This window comes from Bufo bufo, chromosome 2 (assembly GCF_905171765.1).
Source record: "Bufo bufo chromosome 2, aBufBuf1.1, whole genome shotgun sequence".
Lineage (NCBI taxonomy): Eukaryota > Metazoa > Chordata > Amphibia > Anura > Bufonidae > Bufo > Bufo bufo.
The window spans coordinates 538,448,864-538,469,918 of record NC_053390.1 but is presented as its reverse complement, the minus strand read 5'-3'; the positions used below and the strand labels follow the sequence as shown (position 1 = coordinate 538,469,918).

The 21,055-nt window shown below is 44.2% G+C and overlaps 1 protein-coding gene across 1 annotated transcript in view; it reads left to right on the top strand.

Moving 5' to 3' along the window:
* Positions 1–21,055, top strand: part of CNOT6L (CCR4-NOT transcription complex subunit 6 like) — a 63,960-nt gene that overhangs the window by 25,481 nt on the left and 17,424 nt on the right. The window contains exons 2-6 of the mRNA XM_040418024.1: positions 11,061–11,182; positions 14,730–14,916; positions 17,526–17,611; positions 17,699–17,788; positions 19,043–19,111. Of these exons, the coding sequence (XP_040273958.1) occupies positions 11,071–11,182; positions 14,730–14,916; positions 17,526–17,611; positions 17,699–17,788; positions 19,043–19,111 (544 nt within the window). The 5' untranslated portion in view covers positions 11,061–11,070. The remainder of the gene's footprint in view (positions 1–11,060; positions 11,183–14,729; positions 14,917–17,525; positions 17,612–17,698; positions 17,789–19,042; positions 19,112–21,055) is intronic.

Genomic DNA, 21,055 nt, shown 5'->3' with positions numbered 1-21,055 from the left:
CAGAGAGATGGATTAGGTTAGGTTAATCAGTCTAGATTAAGTGCCCAGCTATATGTTGAGTGGTTAGTGACTTCGTTCTTGGTGATCTCATGTAGTCTCTCATCCCATTTATAAGAATAATTTCTGTCTGAATGTATAGATCTTCCCAAGTTTTCCCTTTTTTTTTTTTTTTTTTTTCATTCAGAGTATTAGGATCATGTGTAGTGCTGAGCGAACTTGTGTTTTAAGTTCTGCGTCCTAAGTTCGGGTTATCGAAGAATCCCATTATGGATTCCAAATTCCGTTATGGTCCGTAGTAGCGGAATCGAGAACGGCATTCTTCAATAACCCGAACTTCGACGCAGAACTTAAAACACAAGTTCGCTGAACACTAGTCATGTGTTCACAAATGGTGTGAAGTTTGAATTGTCTTTGGTTATGCTGTGAATTACAGGATAGTATTGTTAGAAGCCTTCTGCTACAAATGGACTATTTCGGCTGTAGATGTCTGATTGTATGGCTTGTAATATCCCATTTAACCTGGAATGACAACTGCAGTGGAATTGTATGGTGGACTGCAGCACCCGTAGTGATCAGCTGATCACTGGGCTAGCCTTGGCTCCTTAAAGGGGTTGTCCGTTATTTGTCGATGACCTATTCTGTTGCCGCTGCAATGTCAGTGGCAAGCAGTTAAACAGAGAAGAGAACAGGGCGCATACGACAGCTGCGTTATCTTCAAACAGCTGATCATTGGGGGTGCCAGCAGTTGAGCCCCCGACGATCTGATATTGATGATGGATGGATTGATTCTCGGAATGGCTGCCACGCGTTCGTGTGCATGAGCCCTAACTGACATGCAGTCTATTAGGCCATGGCATAACCTAATAGGCATATAGTCATGGCAGGCCTTGCGATCCTTTGTTAGGCCCTGTCCCTATCAACACCTCTGATGCCTTGCCAGGTCAGCATGGCAACACATCAGGAGTGCTAAAGGCGACGGAGTCTTTTCCAGTTGTAGCCATGGCAGTGGAAGCCCAACTGTCAGAAGTGCAGGGCTCTTCTCACATGATCACCATGATGTAACTGTACTTTATGGCAGCTTAGAGGGCTTGTACTGTGGTATATTGTCTGCCAACACAGGGTATATAAGCAGTTGCCAGGCATGTGTGGCAGTGGCGTTCCCATCTCACATGAGAACACATGCAGTGTCCACAGTAAGATTTTATTTTTATATTTTACCCTGGACAATGTGTTTGCTTGCTCTAGTTTTATAATAGAAAGTGGCTTTCAGGCTGTACTGGTGATTCTTTGGCTTATATTTTTATACCCTTTATACTAATGAGGGATTTCTGTGTTAAGGTTCTCATTTATCCAGGTAATGGTATATCTGTAAAGAATAAATCAAGGCAACTGGACGTACTGTAGATTTCTTGAAAACGTTTCACTCGTTCTTCCAACGAGCTTTCTCAATTCTGAGTGGCTGTACAAGAATTCTCTGGGAATAAATATGTAACTGAATCAACATCTGGTAATTATACCCAGCATGGGGTCAAAGGTGTTGATTCCATTATCCTAATTGGAGTCAGTAGGTGATAAAGACTTCCCAGAAAAAGGTGACAAGACAGCATTGTATGTGGCAGACAATAGATGTCTAACTCCCCCACCTCTATTCAAGCTTGGCTTCTCCATTTTTACGTAGATGGCCTCCTTCACACCTCGTTTGTACCAATCGGCCTCCTCATCCAAAACACATACTTGACTGTCTTCAAAGGTGTGACCTGTTTCTTTTAGATGTAAGTGCACGGCTGAATCTTGACACCTTTTTCTGGGAAGTCTTTGTCACCTACTGACTCCAATTAGGATAATGGAATCAACACCTTTGACCCCATGCTGGGTATAATGAACTCTGACCCCATGCTGGGTATAATTACCAGATGTTGATTCAGTTACATATTTATTCCCAGAGAATTCTTGTACTGTAACTCAGAATTGAGAGCTCATTGGAAGAACGAGTGAAACGTTTTCAAGAAATCTTCAGTACGTCCAGTTGCCTTGATTTATTCTTTACAGATAATGAGGGATGGACTTGTCGCCTGTTTTATGCTGCCCTAACCAACGGCACCTTAAACTGGTGCCAGATACCTAATTGACTCCCCCATTAGGAGGAGTTTAGGACCCAGTGTGCGTTGGTGAGTCCTCATGATCATTAGCTCTTGGCACCCCCTGGTGTTGATTGAAAGCATTTGTCCTATAGAAATCAGTGGCAGTGGGATGGGCAGAGCCAGGATCTCAAATATGTGTATTGTACAGGTCCTGTGTTAGGCTGTTCTGTACAGATTTTGGCAAAATAGCTAGGCTTGTATGAGATATTGATATCATCACTATCAGATCAGTGGGGTCCCCCTCATCAGCTGTTTTAAAAGCCTGTGGTCTTTTCCTAGGCTAGTGATGTCACATGGCCTAGACATGGCTCGGTCCCAGTGAATGGTGCTGACCTGCAATACCAAGCAAGGCTGCTATCCAAAGGACAGTGCTGTACCTGGTAAGCTGCAAGGAGGCTTTGGCACTCACCGAAACACTCACCTCCTCAAACTGCTAAGAAAAGACTGGCATTTCCTTTGTTGATATATCTTGCTGTTTATCGCCACATTGTAGCTTTCTACAGTATATCTACAATAGGCTGATAAACACCACGATATATTAACAAAGTGAGTGCCTGTCTTTTCTTCACATATATGCAGAGTGCTCTCCACCACATCAGAAATACCAGAGTGCCAACTTGCATATACTACCTCCTCAAACTGCTGATCAGTGGGTGCTCAGGTTGGGTCCTGCCGGTCTGATATTGATTAGCTGTCCTCAGGATAGGCCATCAATATCAAAATCTTGTGTAATGTCAATGAATGGTGCTATGTTTTTAATAAGCTGAGAAGTGACAGCGGAGCAAGATTTCTGCCCAAAATTTTACCCATGATGCACCAAGAATGTTTTGGCGTCTAGCAGACATTAAAGGGTTTCTGTCACTTGAAAAATGGGTATTAAGCTGGCGGACATTAGCGATGTGCTAATGTCAGCTGAACATGACTATATTAGTGCCATCTCACTGCCTGCCGCCGTTATTGAGAAACTTTTATAATATGCTAATTAGCCTCTAGGGGAGGGGGCGTTGCACCTGCTCCTAGAGGCTCTGTTTGCCCGACTCTTTTCACGCCCTTCTCTCAATTGACAGGTTCCAGGGCAGCGCTGCTCTCCTCCCGCCAGCCGTCTCTGCCATGTAAATCTCACGCTGTGCAGTCAGGGAAGGATGCTCAGCGGCTGCATTCATTTTCAATGGGGCCACAAAAGATGTGGATGGCACACAATGTGCTGTCCGCATCTGCACTCGCGTTCCGCGGCCCCGCAAAAAAAATAGAACGTGTCCTATTGTCTGCAACCACTGACAAGAAAAGGCATTTTTATTATAGTGCCAGCCATGCAGGAACGTACATGGCCGGTGTCCGTGTTTTGCGGACCGCAAAACAGTTGTGGATGTGTGAATGGACCCTTATAGATGCCTGTGCGTTTTAAGTGTGCAGACTAGAGCGGAGCGAATAGATTCCTCATCAGCAGGAGTTCTCCACCTGTGAGGGGCTGTCCCTTCAGATGAAGCACCCACCTGCCATTTGACAGGGCCAGACATGTAGTGCATCCCTAACAAACTTGCAGCTGCTCTTCCAGGTAGCTGCTCCTGAAGCAGAACAGCGGCACAGGTGCGAGATGTCCAGCCCTGTCAATCAGGCGGCAGATGGGCGCTTCACCTGCCGGGACAGCACCTCAGGTGGAGAACTCGTGCTGACTAGATGAATCTATTCCCATATAGACATGATTGGACACGATGGGGAAGGACACATCACTAGGTAGCCTTAAGTGGTCACTAACTTTTTACACAACTTTGCCTACTAGGATTAATGACAAGTTTATCGTTGGGTTAAGTTTAAAGAGCACTGCGACTGGTTGAATGCTAGGACGCAAACCAAATTTGAAGGTAGCCTGTCAAAAGATGTGAGAAACTGGTCAGGCAAGAAGGGCAGGGAAAAGCCAGAGGGGAGCCGCCCATCATACACCACTCAATGTGCCCAGCTTGTTGTGGAGCTATGTTTTCTCATAAATGCTGTAGTGGTTTTGAATTTAAAGGGTTTGTCACCAGAAATGCCTAAATTAAACTAGCTGACATTAGAGATGTGGTAATGTCATCTGAACCTAACTAGTCTATTCCTGTCCATGCCCCCATTACTCCATAAATGTAACTTTTAGAAGTTGCTCCTGCTCCTAGTGGCTCCCTTCTCCCACCTGTCACCTCCCTCCAAGTCTTGATTGACAGGGCCAGGCAGCGTTCGCATCCTCCTGCCGCTCCTGAGTGCCTCGTGCCTGCGCCGTGCTGTTCAATATTCAGCGCAGTAAGGAAGTCGGCAGCCAGTGAGCCGCCTCCTTTCACTATGCCTTCGCAGGCGTGATATTTACCATACAGTCAGGGCCAGCAGGAGGATGCGAACGCTGCCTGGCCCTGTCAATCAGGGCTAATTTGCTTATTATAAAAGTTGCATTTATGACGTAATGGGGGCATGGATAGGAATAGGCTAGTTAGGTTCAGATTACATTAGCACATCTCTAATGTCAGCCAGTTTCATTTAGGTATTTCTGGTGACAGAAACCCTTTAACAGTTTTGTAATGAGGGAGCCTATCAATAATTCATGCCGCAGCAAAGACATATATGTGGTTTATTGATATAATAAAATATCATGTAATATAGATAAAATAAAATGTCATTAAATAAACACCAGACCATACAATATATAAAATGATAGATATGTAAGTAACTGTCCCAATAGGAAGTGTGGTACACTGTCAGGTGACCTTATGGGGTAAAGTTCCGTTGGTATCACTAATCACAGAGTCAATGTTAAACTTCAAGTGGTGCATTCCATATAACATAAATGAAAGTTGGTGCGTTACCACTCAACTTCTTGATCTGCCGCCCGGACCTTCCACGGCGTCCCGTGTGGTCTCGCGGTCATACAGCGCCGTCCCATGTGACCCAGCTGCGTCTCACTTGATCGGATAGTGACCACGTGACCGGCGTGTATAGGAAGTGAGGTAATCAACTGTGCGCTCCAATAGGGAATTTCTGCGTTCCACTTGTAAATGTGAAGGTCAGAGCTCTCCTGGACATCTGCATGTAGTGGAAGAAAGCTGTATCGCTGGTATATCATACAGCATAAGTATCCGGATATTTTTTTAGATACACTCACACTCACTCACACACTCTCACACACACACTCACACTCACACACACACACTATTATATGATGCTATTATATTGATACCTTTGCCTATCATTTCTATTGTATCCTGAAGTTACTGTGCTCCATGCCACATTTTGGGAGCTACCCTTATCCCATCATCCCCATGGATTAAGCCTGGTATAAATACATGGCATTCTCTGCTTGCTTGCACTGCCACTGAGGAAGGGGAGTTACCCCAAAAATGCGTATGGCGGAAGTGTTCTAGCAAGCATCTATACCAGAGATGGCCAACCTGAGGCTCTCCAGCTGTTGCAAAACTACAACTCCCATCATGCTCACACTGCCTACAGCTATCAGCCTACAGCAGGGCATGGTGGCAGTTGTAGTTTTACAACAGCTGGAGAGCCGCAGGTTGGCCATCCCTGATCTATACCATCCGGATCCTTATGCTGTATGATATACCAGCGATACAGCTTTCTTCCACTACATGCAGATGTCCAGGAGAGCTCTAACCTTCTACTTTGCAAGTGGAACGCACCATGGAACACAGAAGTTCCCTATTGGAGCGCACAGTTGATGACCAGCGTATATAGGAAGTGAGGTAATGTGAGACGCAGCTGGGTCACGTGGGACGCCACTGTATGACCGAGACCACACGGGACGCCGTGGAAGGTCCGGGCGGCAGATCAAGAAGTTGAACAAACGCCGGCTAGTTGAGTGGTAAGGTACCAACTATTATTCATTTGTTATATGGAATGCACCGCTAGAAGTTTAACATTGACTCTGTGATTAGTGATACCAACGGAACTTTACCCCGTAAGGTCACCCGACAGTGTACCACACTTCCTATTGGGACAGTTACTAAGGCTACTTTCACACCTGCGTTAGGTGCTGATCCGTCTGGTATCTGCACAGACTGATCCGCACCGATAATGCAAACGCTTGTATCCGTTCAGAACAAAGTCAATGGAAGGCGGATCCGTTTTCAATTTCACCATATGGTCAGTGAAAACGGATCCGTCCCCATTGACTTACATTGTAAGTCAGGACGGATCAGTTTGGCTCAGTTTCGTTAGCCTGACATCAAAACGCTGCAAGCAGCGTTTTGGTGTCCGCCTCCAGAGCGGAATGGAGACTGATCGGAGGTAAACTGATGCATTCTGAACGGATCTGCCGCTTGTGAGAGCCCTGAAACGGATCTCTAAGCGGACCCAGAAACGCCAGTGTGAAAGTAGCCTTAGAGATCTATCATTTTATATATTGTATTGTATGGTGTTTATTTTATGATATTTTATCTATATTACATGATATTTTATTATATCAATAAAACACATATATCTGTCTTTGCTGTCCAGTATACTCCGATATTTGAGTGCCCCTCCATTTTTTGATTATTGACTTTTGGAGTTGGGTGATTCCTGAGGAGTGCACCATATTCATAGGAGTGTTAAGGTGAGCCGCTATAGTATTTATCCAGCAATAATTCATGCTGCCCTTGGTTTGGAAATCACAAATCTCCTGATGAGGCCGAAACTGGAGCATTCCTTAAAGGGGTTGTGCCAAGTCTTATACACAAACTGATCGGTGGGGGTCTGACTGCTGGAACCTGTTCACTTTCTCAGAGCAAGGCCGAGCATGCACCCTGCTGCTTCATTCATTCTCTATTGGACCACTGGAAATAACCAAGATTTTGGAATCTGTGGGGGTCCCAGCACTTGGACCCCCCACCAATCAGTTATCCCCTCACCTGTGGACAAGAGATGAATTAAAACCTGGAAGAACTGCTTTAGGCCTCCTGCACACGACAGTATTTTTTTTCACGGTCCGCAAAACGGGGTTCCGTTGGTCCGTGACCGTTTTTTCGTCCGTGGGTCTTCCTTGATTTTTGGAGGATCCACGGACATGAAGAGAAAGTCGTTTTGGTGTCCGCCTGGCCGTGCGGAGCCAAACGGATCCGTCCTGACTTACAATGCAAGTCAATGGGGACAGATCCGTTTGACGTTGACACAATATGGTGCAATTGAAAACGGATCCGTCCCCCATTGACTTTCAATGTAAAGTCAGGAGTTAATATACCATAGTTTTCTCCAATCCGACAATATATTTTAACTTGAAGCGTCCCCATCACCATGGGAACGCCTCTGTTAGAATATACCATCGGATTTGAGTTGGATCGTGAAACTCATATCCGACAGTATATTCTAACACAGAGGCGTTCCTATGGTGATGGGGACGCTTCAAGTTAGAATATCCTACGAACTGTGTACATGACTGCCCCCTGTTGCCTGGCAGAACCTGATCTCTTACAGGGGGCTGTGATCAGCACAATTAACCCCTCAGGCGCCGCACCTGAAGGGGTTAATTGTGCTGATCACAGCCCCCTGTAAGAGATCAGCAGGAGCTGCCAGGCAGCAGGGGGCAGACCCCCCCCCCCCCTCCCTCCCCAGTTTGAATATCATTGGTGGCCAGTGTGCGGCTTCCCCCCCCCCCGATCATTGGCAGCGGAGAGTTCCGATCCGAGTCCCAGTTTAATCGCTGGGGCTCCGATCGGTAACCATGGCAACCAGGACACTACTGTAGTTCTGGTTGCCATGGTTACTTAGCAATATTAGAAGCATCATACTTGCCTGCTGTGCTGTCTGTGACCGGCCGGGAGCTCCTCCTACTGGTAAGTGACAGATCATTAAGCAATGCGCCGCACAGACCTGTCACTTACCAGTAGGAGGAGCTCCCGGCCGGTCACAGACAGCGCAGCAGGTAAGTATGATGCTTCTAATATTGCTAAGTAACCATGGCAACCAGGACTACAGTAGTGTCCTGGTTGCCATGGTTACCGATCGGAGCCCAAGCGATTAAACTGGGACTCCGATCGGAACTCTCCGCTGCCACCAATGATCGGGGGAGAGGGGAGGACGCACACTGGCCACCAATGATAATACAATAGAGGGAGGGAGGGGGGCCCGCACACTGGCCACCAATGAAATTAATACAATAGAGGGAGGGCCGCACTGGCCACCAATGAAATTAAAACTGGGGAGGGAGGAGGGTCTGCCCCCTCCTGCCTGGCAGCCCCTGATCTCTTATAGGGGGCTATGATATGCACAATTAACCCCTCAGGTGCTGCACCTGAGGGGTTAATTGTGTGGATCACAGCCCCCTGTAAGAGATCGGGTACTGCCAGGCAGCAGGGAACAGTCATGTACACAGTTCGTAGTATATTCTAATTAGAAGCGTCCCCATCACTATGGGAACGCCTCTGTGTTAGAATATACTGTCGGTTCTGAGTTTTCACGAAGTGAAATCTCGGCTCTGAAAAAGCTTTTATGCAGACGGATCTTCGGATCCGTCTGTATGAAAGTAACCTACGGATCATGGACGCGGATGCCAATCTTGTGTGCATCCCTGTTCTTTCACGGACCCATTGACTTGAATGGGTCCGTGAACCGCTGTCCGTCAAAAAAATAGGACAGGTCATATTTTTTTGACGGACAGGAAACACTGATCACGGATGCGGCTGCAAAACGGTGCATTTTCCGATTTTTCCACGGACCCATTGAAAGTCAATGGGTCCGGAAAACGGCACAACGGCCACGGGCGCACACAACAATTGTGTGCATGAGGCCTTAAGCGGTTAAACGGTGCATTTCTTTTAGTTTTCTGTTTTGTATCAACATCCTCTACAAAATTGCACTACCTTCATAAGTATTATGTATTTCTCCTGTCTTCTGTTTTGGGCTGTGGTCACATGACCACGCAGCTCTTATTTCCTTTTATGGCCATGTGAAATTGGCAACAGAGGGGATTGTCAGTGTAACTAGCTGCCTGGGAGGAGCTATAAACTAGCTGGACGTTATTAGGGGTGTCCATGTTAGGGTGCTTTCACACGAGGCAGGTTTTGTGGTAGAAAATTCTGCAACTGAAAATCAGTTCTGTTCATCTTAATGGGGCTTGTACAGTCGTGGCCAAAAGTTTTGAGAATTACATAAATATTGGAAAAGTTGCTGCTTAAGTTTTTATAATGGCAATTTGCATATACTCCAGAATGTTATGAAGAGTGATCGGATGAATTGCATAGTCCTTCTTTGGCATGAAAATTAACTTAATCCCCCAAAAAAATTTCCACTGCATTTCATTGCTGTCATTAAAGGACCTGCTGAGATCATTTCAGTAATCGTCTTGTTAACTCAGGTGAGAATGTTGACGAGCACAAGGCTGGAGATCATTATGTCAGGCTGATTGGGTTAAAATGGCAGACTTGACATGTTAAAAGCAGGGTGATGCTTGAAATCATTGTTCTTCCATTGTTAACCATGGTGACCTGCAAAGAAACGCGTGCAGCCATCATTGCGTTGCATAAAAATGGCTTCACAGGCAAGGATATTGTGGCTACTAAGATTGCACCTCAATCAACAATTTATAGGATCATCAAGAACTTCAAGGAAAGAGGTTCAATTCTTGTTAAGAAGGCTTCAGGGCATCCAAGAAAGTCCAGCAAGCGCCAGGATCGTCTCCTAAAGAGGATTCAGCTGCGGGATCGGAGTGCCACCAGTGCAGAGCTTGCTCAGAAATGGCAGCAGGCAGGTGTGAGCGCATCTGCACGCACAGTGAGGCGAAGACTTTTGGAAGATGGCCTGGTGTCAAGAAGGGCAGCAAAGAAGCCACTTCTCTCAAAAAAAAACATCAGGGAACGATTGATCTTCTGCAGAAAGTATGGTGAATGGACTGCTGAGGACTGGGGCAAAGTCATATTCTCCGATGAAGCCTCTTTCCGATTGATTGGGGCATCTGGAAAAAGGCTTGTCCGGAGAAGAAAAGGTGAGCGCTACCATCAGTCCTGTGTCATGCCAACAGTAAAGCATCCTGAGACCATTCATGTGTGGGGTTCCTTCTCATCCAAGGGAGTGGGCTCACTCACAATTTTCCCCAAAAACACAGCCATGAATAAAGAATGGTACCAAAACACCCTCCAACAGCAACTTCTTCCAACAACAGTTTGGTGAAGAACAATGCATTTTCCAGCACGATGGAGCACCGTGCCATAAGGCCAAAACGTTGACATTTTGTGTCCATGGCCTGGAAACTCCCCAGATCTTAATCCCATTGAGAACTTGTGGTCAATCCTCGAGGCGGGTGGAGAAACAAAAACCCACTAATTCTGACAAACTCCAGGAAGTGATTATGAAAGAATGGGTTGCTATCCGTCAGGAATTGGCCCAGAAGTTGATTGAGAGCATGCCCAGTCGAATTGCAGAGGTCCTGAAAAAGAAGGGCCAACACTGCAAATACTGACTCTTTGCATAAATGTCATGTAATTGTCGATAAAAGCCTTTGAAACTTATGAAGTGCGTGTAATTATATTTCACTACATCACAAACAACTGAAACAAAGATCTAAAAGCAGTTTAGCAGCAAACTTTGTGAAAACTAATATTTGTGTCATTCTCAACTTTTGGCCACGACTGTAGAAATCATGCACTTTCTGCCCCGCGTGTGAAGGCACCCTAACTAGCAGGACGTTATTGGGGGTGGTGCTGTGGCAGAGTGCATCATGGATTTGAACTTTGGATACAATAGGCAGTGGCATATACAGGATCTAAACCACAGGGCTTTTTACATGGTAAGAACGGGTCAGAATACAATTTAAAGTGAGAGGGGGACATGATGATGATTCAGGTCAGCAACCACATGAGCATACCTGTTAAATTCCTAGTAATATCATTCAACCCCTTTAATAAATTTTTTCTAAACTTTGGAAGTATATTCTGACTGTCTTGCTTTCCTTTTCTACCAATATTTTAGACTAACAGGGATGCCCAAAGAAAAATATGACCCTCCTGATCCTCGTAGAATATATACAATCATGTCAGCAGAAGAGGTGGCCAATGGCAAGAAGTCTCACTGGGATGAATTGGAAATTTCTGGTAAGTGCATGTTTGGTGTGCTTTTTTTCCTTCAACCTAAAGCAAAATTAAAGGGCATCTCTTAGCAGATTTGTACCTATGAAACTGGCTGACCTGTTACATGTGCACTTGGCAGCTGAAGGCATCTGTGTTAGCTTCATGTTTATGTGCCTGCATTGCTAAGAAAAATGAAGTTTTAATATATGTAAATGAGCCGCTAGGAGCAACAAGGGTGTTGCCATTACACCTAGGGGCTCGGCTCCCTCTGCAACTGCCATGTCAACTCCACTTTGACAGAACCATGCAGTTCAAAAACAATTTCGCACCTCGCCCTGTCAGTGGTGAGGGTGCCGCAGATGCAGAGAGCTGAGCCTCTGATGCTCGTTTGCATATGTACATGGGACCAACACAGATGCCTTCAGCTGCTAAGCGCACATGTAACGGGTCAGCCAGTTTCATAGGTACAAATCTGCTGATAGATGCCCTTTTAAGTATTGTCACTCTACATATAAAGAAACTAGAATGAGTTTAATGGGTTGAGTGCTCAATTCTGTTTCTGAATGCAGAATTATTCTGGTAGACCGCATTAATATTTATTATGGACTAAATTAGTTGTCAGACACTTACAGCAGGGCAGGACTAGGTAGTTTGGCACCATAGGCGGAGCGGGCAAATTTTGCCTCACCCCTCTATTAGGAAGTAACGTCACTTTAAGATATTAAAGCACTTTTAAAAGAAGCAATCTGGGGAAGATCCAGTAACTTAAGGCTGGGTTCACACGGGCGTGACGGATTGGCTCAGGATGCGTTCAGGGTGCGTTCAGTGAAACTCGCACTATTTTGCAAGCAAGTTCAGTCAGTTTTGTCTGCGATTGCGTTTAGTTGTTCAGTTTTTTCCGCGCGGGTGCAATGCGTTTTGATGCGTTTTTCACGCGCGTGATAAAAAACTGAAGGTTTACAAACAACATCTCTTAGCAACCATCAGTGAAAAACGCATCGCACCCGCACTTGCTTGCGGATGCAGTGCGTTTTTCACGCAGCCCCATTCACTTCTATGGGGCCTGTCCTGCGTTACAAACGCAGAATATAGAACATGCTGCGATTTTAAAGCATTGCAGAAGTGATGCGTGAAAAAAAACGCTCATGTACACAGATCCATTGAAATGAATGGTGCCGGATTCAGTGCGGGTGCAATACGTTCACCTACCGCATTGCACCCGCGCGGAAATCTCGCCCGTGTGAACTCAGCCTTAAGGCGCCGTCTCCACGGATTTCAGTTCCTTTTCTTCTCTACTTGGTCCAGACCATCACAGGCAGACACATTTGGTCAGTTGTGTGCAGCCCATTCTCCCACATAAGACACCAGTATTACTATATGGTACATGGATGACTGTTGGGCCCCTTGCAGATGAGCGTGTCTGTATTCGTTGCATCTGCGATCAGGGAAAAATCGTGCGAGTAGGTACGCAATTGCAGTTAGTTTTGACTGAGAATGCGTTCCACTGTTCAGTTTTTATCGCGTGGGTGCAATGCGTTTTGCACGCGCGTGATAAAAAAAACGGACTGTGGTACCCGTACTTCTTCACTGAAGTTTGGGTTAGGTGTTCTGTAGATTTTATTATTTTCCCTTATAACATTGTTATAAGGGAAAATAGCTTTAATACAGAATGCTTAGTAAAATGTAGATTGAGGGGTTAAAAAATAAAAAAAAGTACTTTCCTGTTCCAATTGATCGCGCAGCCGGCATCCTCTACTTCTTTCAGGACCTGTAAAAGGACCTTTGGTGATGACATCACTGCGCTCACCATGTGGTGAGCGCGATTACAATGCAGGTACTGCTGAATGAAGATAGAATGCAATTTTTTTCCTTTATAACCATGTTATAAGGGAAAATAGTGAATTTACTTTAATGGGGTCTGGGGTTGCTCATCCCTATCATCTAGCAACCATGCGTGAAAATCGCACCGCATCCACACTTGCTTGCGATTTTCACTCATACCCATTCATTTCTATGGGGCCTGCGTTGTGTGAAAAACGCAGAATATAGAACCTGCTGCAAATTTTCACGCAACGCACAAATGATGCATGAAAATCACCGCTCATGTGCACAGCCCTATTGAAGTGAATGGGTCTGGATTCAGTGCGGGTGCAATGCGTTCACCTCACGCATTGCACCCGCACAGGGTTCTCGCCCATCTGAAAGGGGCCTTAGAGATTCTGCAAATTAGCCCCCCGAATTCATACAGACATTGGTCATCCTGCTGCTCCTCCCAATACTCTGCTTAACCATGTCCCCAAACACTATCCTGTCAGAAATAATGGTGCCCCCAGACTGTCCTGATTAAGTGTCCCCCTTACTGATAATACTCTCCAAGAGTGCCCCCATTAGTAGCCATGCCTACATTTTATTCCTAATAACGCAGTACACCTATTAGTGTTAATATAACCATAGTGTCTCCAATATTTATAATGCCCCTGTACCTCTAATGACCCCTTTCATTTATAACTCAGTCAGTTCATTTATAACGCCACAGATTGGAAGAGGTCTGTGGCCTGCAGTGCAGTGTCCCGGCACAGGCGGTCCACATGACATCCACACTGGAGATCCGGCGCATAGGGTGGTGGTGTCATTGTGACCTGTGAGGCTGAATGGCCACAATCCAGCCATGATTGTGCCCCCATAATGTGTAGCAAAGAGGGCGCCTACCCGTAATCTCAGCCCTGATTTACAGCATATAGTTGTCTTAGAGGAGAGTTTGCGTCACTGGAGGACCCATCTTGTTCATGTATCACATAGTTGACCATTCAAGGCTGACCTTTTGATGTTTCAGTCTGTGGCTCCTCTCCTCTAGGGTTAGAGGTTATGCAATCCCCATAGAATGCCTGGGCCCCTCCTCTTGAGCATACTTACCCGCTCTCTGGATCCCTACACTGCCTCTGCTTGGCACCATCTTTGCCTGCTATTGGATGTTGGACCCAGCAGCCAAACGGCTCCCCTGCTGCTTGGAAATGCTGCCCTCGTACTGGGCACCACAGCAACAATGGCCACCACACCATTCTGCGGGTCATTATAGGGTTTGGTTAACCCCTTTAATCAGCTGCACTGGAATAATTTTCTGTCTTCAGAATTATGGATGTGGGGGGGTAGCGGGGTGCTGTGTTTGAGTTTACAGTTGGGGATGAGCAAATCAATCCGAAGTCGATTTGCATAAAACTGTTAGAATACTGTTCAGATCGAGTGCTCCATACAGTATTAGAATGTATTGGCTCCAATGAGCCGAAGTTATTACTTTGCGAAGTCTCGTGGGACTTCGGATAGTCTCAGAAATTAATTTCTACTGTAAAAAAAACCTTTTACCGAACTCTGGTTCAGTACCAAGGTTTCTCAAGACTTTGCGAAGTAATAACTTTGGCTCCGTACATTGCTCCGTACAATATTCTAATGTTTTATACGAATCGACTGTGGATGTTTCATCCGAAGTCGATTCGCTCATTCCTGTTTACAATAATTACTTCAGTTTAATTTTATTTTATTTTTTATCCTTTCTCATCCATTTTCTCTTGTGTAGGGAGGGTGCGAAGTTTAAGCACATCGCTTTGGTCATTGACACACTTGACTGTGTTACACCTCAGTGATAACAACCTCTCTCGTATTCCACCTGATATTGCCAAGCTCCACAATCTGGTTTATTTGGACCTCTCTTCCAATAAGCTCAGAAGTTTACCAGCAGAGCTAGGGAACGTTGTGTCTCTCAGGTGAGTAGGTGACCCTGGTTTGATCAAAAAGTGCCTGTTTTTTTATTTATTTAACCACTTGTGGACCAATAATGCTTTTCAGATATTTAGTTTAAACATTTTTTTTGTTACTTATGGGCTTGGTTAATTTCTCCTTTTTACTTATGTCTGCTCTTAACACCTTAGTGACCAGCCTGTTTAGGGCCTTTACTGACCAAGCATTTTCTGGCTATGTAGCTGTATGAAGGCTTGTTTTGTACAGAACTAGTTGTGGTTTTTAATGGTGTCATTTTGGGGTACACAACTTTTTGATTAACTTTTTATTAACTTTCTGGGAGGAGGGTAACGGCAAAACTGTTACAGCATTTATTTTTCAGTATAACTAAGGCTACTTTCACACTAGCGTTCGGGGCTCCGCTTGTGAACTCCGTTTGAAGGCTCTCACAAGCGGCCCCGAACGCATCCGTACTGCCCTAATGCATTCTGAGTGGATGCGGATCCGCTCAGAATGCATCAGTCTGGCAGCGTTCAGCCTCCGCTCAGCAAGCGGACACCTGAACGCTGCTTGCAGCGTTCGGGTGTCCGCCTGGCCGTGCGGAGGCAAACGGATCCGTCCAGACTTACAATGTAAGTCAATGGGGACGGATCCGTTTGAAGATGACACCATATGGCTCAATCTTCAAACGGATCCATCCCCCATTGACTTTCAATGTAAAGTCTGGACGGATCCGTTCAGGCTACTTTCACACTTAGAAATTTTTCTAAACTATAATGCAGACAGATCAGTTCTGAACGGATCCAAACGTCTGCATTATAGGAGCGGATCCGTCTGATGAAACATCAGACGGACCCGCTCCGAACGCTAGTGTGAAAGTAGCCTAACACTATAGCCTCTTTGGGTCAGTACGATTACAGCGATACCAAATACATGTAGTGTTTTGTTTTTACATTTTAAAAAATCTTTGCATCGCCGCTTCCTAAGACCCATAACTTTATTATAATTTTTTTCTTTCTATGGAGTTGTGTGAGGGCTTGCTTTTTTGCGGGGCAACTTGTTGTTTTCAGTGGTATCATTTTGGGATAAGTTCCACTTTTAGATCGCTTTTTATTTTCATTTTTTTCGTTGGTGATTAAGAATAAATAATTAGCAATTGGCTATAACAGGCTATCTTTTTTTTTTTTCTTGCTTTTAAAATACAATGCCACACAACTACAACTGTACTACAATATATTATGAACTCTATCAAGCAGCGCATGTCAGTCTTGTGGGACTGATCAGTGGCAAAATGAAATATTTTAGTTACAAAAATCCCCAAGTAAAAATAAAGAAAATTTGCTTTCCTAGAATTTCGTTTTTTAAATGGTAAAAAAATTTAAAAAATACAATCCTCTTCGCATATATATCACATCTGTAACAACTTGAACTATAGGCATCACATTATTTATTCCACAGTTAACACTATAATATATAAATAAGCCATAATTATTTTTTCTTATATGCCACACCTAAAATAGGACATTTTGATTGCGTTTTATTCTATGTTCCCCAAAATGGTCAAATGAAAACTAAAGTCATACTGCGAAAATCTAGCCCTCAAACAGCTCAGTTGAAAGAAAAATTAAAGCTATGGGTTTTGAGATCTAGCAATGAAACTTTTTTTAAGAGGATTTTTATTTTGCAATAGCGGTAAAACAAAGTTGTTTGTTTTTTGTTTTTTTAAAGGGAGTCTGTCATCAAAGTTTCACCTTTTTAACCCTTCCAATAGCTTTCTAGCAGCCTTACAGTTAATAAAAACGTTACCTTTATGAGCAATCCTGGACTTATAAAACCGGGAAAAAACATCTTAGAATATGCAAATGAGGGCTCGCAAGTGCCCAGGGGCGGCGTTACCCTCGTAGGTGCCCAGCTAGCTCAGCCTTATCGTCTCTTCCCCCGCCCATCCTTTCCCTCTGACCGCCCATCTACTTCTTGTTTCGCTGAGATCCTGCGCCTGCGCACTGCGATGCCCATTCCTTGTACGGCATCACAGTAATTAATGCGCATGCGTTGATGGACCACCTACTTTGTGGTGGTTTCGCGCCATTAGCCGGCGCATGCGCATTAATTACTGTGATGCCGTGCAAGGAATGGGCATCGCAGTGCGCATGCACCGATGGACTGAGTGTGCAGGCACGGGATCTCGGCAAAACAAGTAGATGGGCGGTTAGAGGGAAAGAATGGGCGGGGGGGTAGCGACAATAAGGCTGAGCTAGCTGGGCACCTACGAGGGTAACGCCGCCCCAGGGCACTTGCGAGCCCTCATTTGCATATGCTACTAAGATGTGTTTTGCCTTTTTTATAAGTCCAGGATTGCTCATAAAGGTAATGTTTTTATTAACTGTAAGGCTGCTAGAAAGCTATGGGAAGGGTTAAAAAGGTGAAACTTTGACAGACTCCCTTTAAACATACATTTTAAATTCTAGCTCTTGAAATAGGATGATGAAAATTGCTAAGGTGTAAAACAGGCTAATCACTAAAGGGTTAATATAATGACAACTGGAAAAACATTGCATGAACTTGGCTCAGATGGGTTTTTTGTTGCCAGTGTGGGGTTTCAATTGATTTCTAAACATTGATGTTTCTCCCACAGGGAATTGCTTTTAAATAACAATCTGTTACGGGTTTTACCTTATGAACTGGGGCGACTGTTCAGGCTTCAGACCCTGGGTTTAAAAGGTACTTGTTGTTTGCAAGTTGTTCTTGTGTCTTGGGTTTTATTTATTTTTTTCTTTCCATATAAACTAAATTCTCTTTCACTTCCAGGCAATCCTTTATCACAGGATATTCTCGGTCTGTACCAGGAGCCAGATGGGATCAGAAAGCTACTGAACTACATGCTTGACAATCTAGCAGGTGTTTACCTAAGATTCTTCCAGATATAATGATGATCTAGGCCTCCCTAGCAGACCACAAGCTGTCTCACGTTCTAGTCTTTTGGATATGAGAATCCACTTATACATCTAGAAAATACATGAGACTTGCACAAACATTTCATAATAAATATATATATATATATATATATATATATATATATATATATATATATATATATATATATATTTTTCCATTTATCCTTGTGCTTTGTAATGTGAATTTCTACTTTTTAACACTGCCATTCCTAGATCCAACATTTTGTGCAACATGTGTTTCTAAATAAAAAAATTTAGTTTAATACTCAAGTGCAAGTGGTCTGCTATATCCAGCAGTCCCATAGAGTTGAGTGGAATATCAGCGTGCATGTGACCACTCCTCCTGTGGCTAGGTAATACGTGTTTGACATGGGGCAACCCTTTAAAGGTTTTGAGACGCATGCTTTAAAATGAAACCATGTATGCTACCCTGAGTAAAAATTAAAAAATCAAGCACGGCCACTGCTGCTGGATTACAGGGTGGTCATAACCATGGAAATGAGCAGGGTAAAAAGTGATGGAAAAATGAATTCAGCCAGTAAAGGAAGCAATATGGACAATCGCAATACACTAGTAAGTGTCTTGTATTAACTTTCCCTTATTGATAAATGCCACTTGCTGAAGTGACACAACCCCTTTTTAAGTCATCTTCTTTCCACAGGGTAGGGGATAACTATTAGATCAGTGTAGGTCCTTCCACTGAGACTCCCACCAAGGATGAGAATGGGGACTCTGTAACCCTTAAGCCACCGGAAATGAATGGATCTGCAGATCAAGCATGTGAGCTGACGCTCCATTCATCTTTACGGGGGTTCCGGGGATGGCCTAGTACAGCACTTGACTATTTCTGGAACTCCCATAGAGATAAATAGAGTGCCAGTGCATATGCCTGACCTGTTGATCTGTTCATTGGGGGGGGGGGTTCTGGAACCCTGTTCTTGTGATCGATGGGTATCTCAGTGGTAGGACCCCCACCAGTCTAATGGTTATTGTTTATAACATCCAGCAGAATGCCCCTTTTAAATACTGAATTGAAAAGTGGGGACAGAAGCTTACACCTAAGCAAACAGAAGTGGAGCAGTAATGGGCAGTCATGTAGCCATACTTTTAGTCTGTATTGCTATTATTTATCCTGCATTTTTGTGAATATTTATAAGCAGGTGTTGTTGACATCTTGTCCGATTTTCTACATTTGCAGTTCATCCAGAACAGCTTCCTCAGAGGCCGTGGATTACTTTAAAAGAACGAGACCAAATTCTTCCCTCAGGTATTAAGCTTTTCAATGCTATAAGGGGCATGATTTTGTCTATTTCACTTAGTCTCTAAACACTTCTCTGAATGTCCAATCTGTATTTTAGGAACAGTAATGCTGTTAATTACCTGCTAGTGAAATGTTCCAAGATTTTAATGCTTCTCTTGATTCTTGTCAGAATTGAGCGAATGTCATATTTTCATATTCGTTCACGCTTCGTTTGTTAGTTAAAGGTAAATTGTGTTATGGAGTTCGTTACCACAGACCATAACACAATTCTAATACCGAGTCCTCTCCTGCATAACTGAAACCAGACGGATCTGTTTTACTGCCCATAGACTTCTATGACTGAATGCATAATGGAATGCTTTAGAGGCATTCGGTCATAATAGAAGAGTTATGGTCTGTGGTAACGGAATCATAACGCAAATCACCTTTAACCAACAAACTAAGTGTGTACGGATTTAAAAATATGAAATTCGCTCATCTTTACTTATCAGCAAAGGGTTGGCATTTATTGGATGCCCATGATGCTTATTAGTAATTTCACTTATTTACACTCCATGGACATGAGTTAGTATACTTTGTAGTGTCTGAAGGGAAACTAAGGGTCTCTGAATTACAGAAATGACTTATCTCTGCACATACTATTTGGTATGTGCCTAAAAAAAGATTAGAGCTGTGTGGCTTTTAAGCTTTCTTTGCTTCAAAGACTGATTACGGAATACAAATTTAAAGTTTCTAATCCACTCATTAGCTGTATTAGCAGACCTTAAAGAACCTATCTGTACAGATTGAACAGTGAAAATAGATGTCGAAAATTTCCCTGGCTATTTGCATTCTTGACGGGCAACTTTAAGAATTTTCTTCAGTCTTATGAATAAGAATTAACTTGGGTCCTGCTTATGTTTAGTTTTTATTCTATGTTCGTGTTCATACTTGCAGGTTCCAGCTGTGTTACACAATGTAACGCTCTGTATCTAATATATAAAGCTGTGTGTGTCCGCTAAAGGAATCCGCACCATCGCATTTCTAACCACAAAATTTGGCGCACAGGTACATCGGATACCGGGAAGGTTTTTGACCAGGTCTCGGCTCTCTAGGACTTACCGTTCCTGAGATTCCCAAAAAATTCATTAACCAATAGAAGCTTGGTCACACATGACCCTTATGAGCCAATAGAAGGTTGCAGGTCCTCCATACTCCACATACAGTTTTACTCCAGGTTTCCATAACAACCCAGCCATTTTTCTTCACTGCTGTAGGAGAGCTTTAAAGGAAATCTGTCACCAGGATAATTGCTATTGAAGTAAAACCATGGCCTAATAGCGCTTAGTACCTTATTTCCAGATGTCCTTTTGTTTCAGCAATAGATGTTTTTATCCTCTGAAAATCCAGTTTATTTGGTATGCAAATGAGCCAGTACGGTGCCCAGAGGGGCGTCACTCTTGAAGGAAGGAGCCAAGACATGCCCCCTGCCAGTGTCCACCCTCAAAAGACTTAAAACCCTGCCCACAGGTCCCTATAAGCCATGCCCCTTATCTGGTTAGGCCCCCTCCTGAGCCAACAGTGATTGAAAAAAATGAAGGTTAAAATCAACTTCTGTCAGTTGCATAGGTGGGAGGGTGGGTGACTTTCTCCCTGCTGCTTGCACTCACAGCACAGTGCTGCTGTCTTTGAGTGAGCTGTTCAAAAGGACACACCCTGATCAGGTTAGGTCACGCCCCCTTCCACTCCTCAGCTGACTGAGATTGAAAAAATGAAGTTAAAAATTAACTTCTAGGTCCCGCTAAGCCACGCCCCAATCTGGTTAGGCCGTGCCCCCTCCACTCTTCAGCCGACAGGGTTTGAAAAAATGAAGGTAAAAATCAACTTCTGTCAGCTGCAGAGGTGGGAGGGAGGGTGACTTTCTCCCTGCAGCTCACTCTCGGACAGTACAGTGCTGCACTCTTAGTGAGC